Source organism: Pollachius pollachius (genome assembly GCF_949987615.1).
Source record: "Pollachius pollachius genome assembly, chromosome: 6".
Taxonomy (NCBI): Eukaryota; Metazoa; Chordata; class Actinopteri; order Gadiformes; family Gadidae; genus Pollachius; species Pollachius pollachius.
In genome coordinates this window covers 14,389,615-14,397,114 of record NC_136939.1, presented here as the reverse complement: position 1 = coordinate 14,397,114, position 7,500 = coordinate 14,389,615, and the positions used below count along the sequence as shown (strand labels likewise).

The 7,500-nt window shown below is 46.4% G+C and overlaps 2 protein-coding genes across 2 annotated transcripts in view; one reads left to right on the top strand and one right to left on the bottom strand.

Moving 5' to 3' along the window:
* The window catches only part of LOC307076685 (alpha-crystallin B chain-like), a gene marked incomplete at both ends in the record, with an annotated part of 1,161 nt that extends 954 nt beyond the window's left edge, over positions 1-207 (bottom strand). The window contains one exon of the mRNA XM_079737770.1: positions 28-207. Coding sequence (XP_079593896.1) covers positions 28-207 — 180 coding nt within the window. The remainder of the gene's footprint in view (positions 1-27) is intronic.
* A 5,927-nt stretch (positions 208-6,134) lies between these two features.
* Positions 6,135-7,500, top strand: part of cfap54 (cilia and flagella associated 54) — a gene marked incomplete at both ends in the record, with an annotated part of 27,849 nt that continues 26,483 nt past the window's right edge. Inside the window, 4 exons of the mRNA XM_079739056.1 lie at positions 6,135-6,221; positions 6,558-6,754; positions 7,090-7,187; positions 7,290-7,402. Coding sequence (XP_079595182.1) covers positions 6,135-6,221; positions 6,558-6,754; positions 7,090-7,187; positions 7,290-7,402 — 495 coding nt within the window. The remainder of the gene's footprint in view (positions 6,222-6,557; positions 6,755-7,089; positions 7,188-7,289; positions 7,403-7,500) is intronic.

Below are 7,500 nucleotides of genomic sequence, written 5' to 3'. Positions count from 1 at the left end.
ATGAGTTCTTGGTCCCGGTGCGTTTACCTCGGTGAGGCCGTTCTCGGGCCAGTTGAGCCAGCGCTGGGTCATGGGTCGCATCCAGGGCAGAGGAAGGGAAAAGGGCCAACTGAGGGGCCAGTCGGAGAGGGACTCCACGGAGGCCAGGTCAGCCAGGCGAGGGTTGAAGGCCCGGCGGTACCACGGGATCTGGATGGGGATGTCCATGATGAGGGTCCGAGTGAGAGAAGGACTGGTGAGGAGATGGAGGTGCTGGAGGTCCTGGTGCTTCTTTCTGGTGGTTCTGGTGGTCCTGTGATGGAAGCAGCCAGAGGAAGAGCTAATGTGTTGTTGGTGCTGCTCCGGGGCCATTTATAGCGCTGACCTGACCCCTCCCTGCTGGTTCTGACCCAGTCAACACACACATGCACACACACCAAAACACACACACACACACACACACACACACACACACACACACACACACACACACACACACACACACACGCACACACACACACAAACACACACACACGTTTGTGTGCGCATGCATGTACACATACACAAACACACGCACGCAGCCATGCACACAAACACAGACACTGCCAAGAGTCTGTGCTTTCTAGAACAATGATGTCAACTGTTCATCCCTGTTCCTTTCCTCTGTCTAGCTGTGACTGGTTCTCTCTCTCTCCCGGCCTCCCCCCACCCTTCTCTCTCTCTCTCTCTCAGTCAGGAATCTTGCTGATGCCCCTCTGATCATAGCCCAGGAAATGCCTCCTGTCTGGTTCAATGGTGTGTGTCCGTATGAAAGTGTGTGTATCCCTTTGTGCTTGTTTGTGTGTGTGTGTGTGTGTGTGTGTGTGTGTATGTGTGTATGTACTTGTGTGTGTGCGTGTGTGTGTGTGTGTTTGTGATTGGGTGATGGAGGGAATGTTGCCAGAGCATTAGTCTAGCAGGCCCTGGCTGCCAGAGCCTTTGTGCTGCCCTGGGGGACGGATGGACAGACTAATGGGAAGTGATGAGTTTGTATGGGACAGCATTAGCCACCACTGGGAACCTGTGTGATCTGTCTGATTAAATGATACGAAGCCTACACACACGCAGACCCACACACACAAACACACACGCACGCACACACGCAAATGCACACACGCACACACATACACATTGTTGCAATGTTTGTATGATGTCTGGTATCTAGAAAGATTGGCTGTATTTGACAACCCTGCCAAATCTTATTTCAGTGCAGAAGTCTTAGTTGTCTCACCGTATGCTCTGGAGAGTTGTCGTTGCTGTTGACTCCTTTTTTTACATTTAGAAGACAAAGCAATATGTCATAACGAGCAGGTGGGGCTTAGGTATATGATAAGACTATGCACCAAACGCTATACACACTAAATGTTTAAACCATAGTCTGTATATAGTTACTTTAGTCTATTGTTTACACATTGATTTGACTTTTTAACTTTTTTATTTTTGTTTGTATAATCTGCTACAGAGCTGAATTTATATTTATTAATTTACCAGGTACTGGAGCAAGAATAAAAACACAAGCTTCACAAGCACATACAACTTGCATGTAGACAAGCACGTAAACATTACAAGTGAAGAAATGACTTTGAAAAGGACTTTTAATTTGAGATTAATCGAATTTACTTGAGGACCAAATTCCCTCCTATTATGTGTAGCCTATCTCTAGTTAATACTAGGAACTCCTATTTCTCTTTTTTTACATTTTTTAACCCAAACAGGATCAAGTTACATAATTTGAGGCAGGATTTGACGGAGGTCAAATTACATTTTCTATCATTTTAAAATTCTCCATATTTGATATTGAGAGATCATCCAGTAGTATTTTACATTTGTTTCATCTGCGTTTGAAGGAAAGGTGGTTTTTATGTGAGGTAAAACTTGTAAACATAGGGATCATAAAAGATACTAGTATTTAAAAATTCAAGAGTAAGTTCCCTCCAGATTTGATATTGGAGTAGACTAAATCCTCCAGAACTATTTTACTGTGGTTTCATCTGCTAAACTTAGAAGGAAAGGTTTTTATGTTTGGTTAAACCTGAAAAAGGTGAATAAATAATAACAAAATTTCTTAGGAATAGGTTGAATTTCTGCAGTACAATCCATCCATATTTCCAGTGAGAGTAGCCCTATAATATGTATACAATCGAGAACTATATAGTTCTGGAAACCAGAATAAACTTCCACCAACCTTTTGGGTGAAAGGTTTAAGTCCAGAAAACATTGAAATGCTTAATAATGTTAGTGGCAAATGTGAATTAGATCATCTATTTATCCTAGCCCCATATGTAAAATCTTTCCATATTTGAGTGCGTTTTAATTCTTAAATAGACTACGATACAACATGGCTGTCCGACAACTCTAACTGCATACATTAATCTCTGAGAGGTCAGAGGTGATGTGTCTGCTTGTTGTGACATTGTTGCCGCCGCTCCATCTCTGCTTCCTGCTTGCATGTTCTGTCTTGTATATGCTTTCAATGGGAGCTATGTGGCTTCTTTTCCCTTGTGTCCTGTGTATTGTTTTTGTCGCACAAACTGCCTTGATGTCTTTGCCATCATCAGTGCTTGTTCGTTTGTTCTTGCTCCAATTGTGTGCAATATGTTTGTGCAAAAAAAAGCCTGCATTACACACACTTGCATTACACACACTGTAATGAAAGTGTTCCGTCGTTCTGCTGTTGGTGTTATGGCGCATAACACGTCGGTTCTTTGAAGTCTCTGGTATTTCCACTACGAGACTGTAGTTGGGGCTATCTCAGCCATGGTTGAGAAGGAATTGGAGGAAAGGAACTTTGGCTTTGACTCCCTGAAGTACTCAAAGCAGGACATGGCGGAGAAAGGGATTTTTGCCAGCGATTGTCTCCCACTTGAGCCCCGCTTCCCGCTCCCCGGTGCCCGCTGCCGAGGGACCACTGCCTCGGCACTGCCCGCTGCCGAGGCGGTGAGAAGAGGGGCTCAAGCAGGCAACTGGAAGAACCAGAGACGTCGAGGAACCCAACGCAGTCGTTAGAGATTCATAATATCGTCTCGAGGCGCCCATAACCCTAACCCTAACTCTTTGACCCGCCTCTCTCCTCCTCATTTGCATTAAAGCTACAGACACCGAAACAGTGCGTTTGGGGAAGGCTCAATGTGCGACTGGTTCGTTGTGGCTGTAACTCTGCACCACGGCTGAATTTCGGGAACGTCTTCAAATACTGTTAGGGGCCCGCTAATACCTATATTAAAGCATCCATAAAGTAGCATGCCATGGGACCTTTAAAAGTCAATTTAGAACTAGATTGAAGATGTATTATAAGAAGTCGTCGACACGATCTAGAGTTTTGATCTTTAGAGTTTATTTCTGTACCTACACACCGTCCTCCGACAGGTACACGAAGAGCGTCAGGCTGCGGTGAGATGAGTCTCCTTACCACGTGACCTCTATCAGCGACGTGCGTCGTTTCCTTGGTGACGGGGTCCGCTTGGCCTCAACCCTAAACGTAAACACTGGCCGTGTTGAAAATAAGTTGAATAATATTCTTATTAAAACATTGAATAGTACTTGGTGGTGACATGGGCACCAAAACAGAATTCCCAGCTTCCTATTACGGCAACATTGACGGAAAGAACCCAGTCATACGGTCGTTTAAACAGGAGATTAATTCGTTTTTGGCGCTAATGAAACGGATTACTTCCTTACCCATTCTGGAAAATCACGCATACGCGAAAGGGTAAGGGAAACATAATATTAACATTATTGTCAAAAATGTTTTAATTACAAATAGCCTCAATAAACTGCAACATAAACTATAGGCTATAATTAATGTTACTTATTGCTTGAAATAATTAGTGTCTGTTAGCTAGTCCAGCAATTTATATTTAAAACTGAAGTTTCTGTAATGTCTTTATCATAGTTTTTGTCTCCCCAAAGGGTTCAAACTCTGGTGGAAATATGGAAGAAGTACAAACCCCGTTTGCCGTTGGTTTTCTACCACGAACACGTGGTGCAAACAGCAGATTGTCTCCTTTCATTGAAGGTCAACAGATGGTTTAAATTTCTCTTTCTATGTCCGATCGAGTAAGCGTTCTTGCTTTCATGGTCAACATCACATCGCCCTGCCCTTTATAAGATCCTGTCCTCTCCCCCCCTCTGCCCTTAGCTGTACCACCTAGCCATGTGGCAGGGTTACAGCCTCTCTCTGACGGACCTCACCCAGGTCCACATAGGGGAGAGCACCGACCTGGAGTGCTTCAGGGAGGCCTTCTTCCCCAAAGGCTTCCACACGGACCAGGCCAAGCTGAGGTTGAAGGTAGACGGCCACTTGTGTTATGGAGCAACACGTACAATTTGGACTTTAGTTCACCAGTCATTTTTGAAGTGCACTTTTTATCCAGAGTGACCATCAGTGAGTTTTAGATACATGTCATGAATGAGCAGGTGGAAGTTTAGGGGTTCTTAAAACATGCGTCTGCAGGAAGGCTGTGGACATGAGGCCTCAGAACCAGAGGCTGAACCGCACTCAGACTGGACTTACTGTCACCAATTTTATGTTATAATAATCAGATTTATATATAACTAATCAGATTTTTTTTTGCTTCTTTGGAATGTGTGTGTGTGTGTGTGTTTGTTTGTGTGTGTGTGTGTGTGTGTGTGTGTGTGTGTGTGTGTGTGTGTGTGTAAGGGGATGAGGGATGCCTCTAATTGTCTCTAATGTATCTTTATGTGTCTCCTAGGTCCGTGCTCTGCTAGGCTATGTCCAGTGTGTGTTGGAGCAGGAGAGGGCCGGCCGCGTTCTGACCCGGGAAGGTCTCCGCAAGCTGCTGCACATGCTCCGACTCACCCGCCTCATGATGCAGGCCTGCCAGCCATACGAGCACCTGAGCTGGCATCTGTACAACGGTACGCCACAACTTTGCTGCCAACATAAAGATCTGAACATGGGGTTTGGGAAATGTGGTGTGGAAAGTTGGTGTTGTTGTTGTGAGCAGAAATGCAGAAAGTTCACAAACAAATTTGAATAAACATTGCAGCTAATAATTTTCCAGTTTTTATGATTCTGCTTGTTTATGATGTAATTATTTACTGTTTTTATTATTATAATTATTATGCTATTTGATCCTAGTTCCCCCTCTTGAATGTTATGTGTAGCTGATCCCTGCTCTGCTGTCTTTGACAGGTTCACTGTACGTGTACGACATCTGTCGCTACCTGATGACCGCTAACTGCAGTGCGCAGGTTTGTCGGCCACAAAATAAAACCGTTGAACCCTGTATGAGCCTCGACCCGATCAGCCCCCCCGGGTGAATTAACAGTGAGAATATCAAAGTCATGCGTTGTTGTTTGGACCACAGGCCCTGGAGTTCCTGCTCTGGGCCAGCATCTGTTTAGAACTGTCCGTCACCCTGGCGACCACAAAGTTCCTGCCCTGGAAAACAACCCTCTACTGCGCTGTCTGCCAGTGCCACTATGACAGCGGCGCCCCCAGAAAGGCAGAGGTAGAGGGGACTCTTACTAATGACTCTGTCTGAACCTCTTACTCTGAATAGGGAGTCAGGATGCAGTTATAATGCATTTGAGTGCGAACATAGCGAGATGTATTTTTCCCCTCATTTCGACTAGGATTCAAGTCTGTTTTGGACGCAAAAATTCTAAATCATTACTTTGGGCTTTGGGCTTAATGAATTCATTGAGGGTTGCTACATGATGTGCTGTGTGTGAATGCAGGTGTTTGCCAGGAGAGCTCTGGGGAAGGTGAACGAGCTGGCCAGGTTGGAGGAACACAACGGAGGTCCTCTCACTGCAGATACTCAGAGGACCTACAGAGAGGCTTGCATCAAGGCAGGGCTCACACACACACATACACACACGCACGCACACACACACACACACACACACACACACACACACACACACACAAACACGTGCACAAAAACAAATGTACAATTAGAATCAGAGACACGTGCGCACACACTCACATCTGCACAAACTTGTGTGCACCCACACACATATACACGCACACACAAACACTTACACACACGCACGCATATATATATAAATAAATCCTGTGGTGTGGTGTTGAGGGCGTCCAGTAATGCAGGTGATGAGGTGTGTGTGGTTATGTCTTGCAGCTGTCCGTCATGGTGTTCAAGCATACAGCTTTTGAGTCGAGACCCCCTGTAGGGTCCGGAGAACAACTGCTGACGACCAGGTCCGACAGCCGCCAGGTAGCATACCATGACATCACTATGATCACATATACCTCGGGTTGTCTCAAAGGTAAAAAGGTACTTAAGTGGGTAATTCTGCGTTCTCTTGTAGATAATTCGTCAGATAGGTCAAGTGCAATTTATATGATTTCCTCTCTCGTTTTCTCTCTCACCCCTCCTTTCTTTGGCCCTCTTTCTCTCACATCTCTTGTCTCGTCTCTCTCTCCTACTATGTCGTGCTACATCTCTCCCTCTGTCTCTCTACCTCTGTGTCCCTCACTCCCCCCCACCCCCCTATCTCCCCCCTCTCTCTGTCTCCTTACTCTATGTCTCTCTTTCTCTCTCTCTCTCCAGGGGCGGCGAAACCCTACAGGGCGGCTGCTGGGGGAGCTGTTTGAGAGCTGCGGTGCGGCCTGCTTCCTGGCCCTACTGGAGGCCCTGTGGGACGGACGCCCGCTGCTGCACACCCGGGCCCTGCAGGAGGAGCCAGAGACACAGGGGGCGCTCCTGGAGCTCTTCTCTGCCGCCATCAGCATACTCTCTGGTGAGCGGTGGACCAGTTGTCAGGGGGTGGCTTTGACTCCCAGCCAGGAAGGTTCTGGATATCTGCAGCCTGACCTGTAGGCTTCCTTGAAGAAACTGGCCTCAGTCTAAATGGAAAGAAGCAGGAGATTTAGGACACTTTGGTTTATGTGTCTTCTCATTGACGTAATAGTGATATTAAAACGCACGGGCGCAACTGTAGATGAACACGGTAGTCAAACCAAGCTGCTCTGATTCTATTTCAAAGTTGCAGGTTATAGTTTGCACAACTGCTGTGGTTCTAGGACCACTAATAAGTTCCCTGCCCATTGTGTGGTGGTTGTCTTTGGTGCTAAGGAGCCAGTGGCGTGAAGGGCCGCAAAGATGTGGACGGCGAACCCTGGCTCGGGTGCTTCTCTGCTCTGACAACAGAATCCAGTCAACTGGAGCTGGCCGTTTCAGGTCAGCATCTTCCTGGATGCAGAGCTCTGGTTTTGTTGGATACATAGCAGTGATCTTTACGGTCTAAAGACAGAGTCATGACGGGGATCATGTGGTTCCCAGGACAAAACACAATTTGTTTGGCGTCGGCCCTGAGGTTCATCGAGCTGCTGTTCCACTATGAGCAACACAGCGTGTTCACAACACTGGCACGACACATGCAGCACGCGCTGCAGGTGAGTAACGCAGACACGCACATACACACACACACACACACACACACACAAGCAGTGTGTGTTCTGTCTATTTTTCACTTGATTGCTTATCTGCCTTT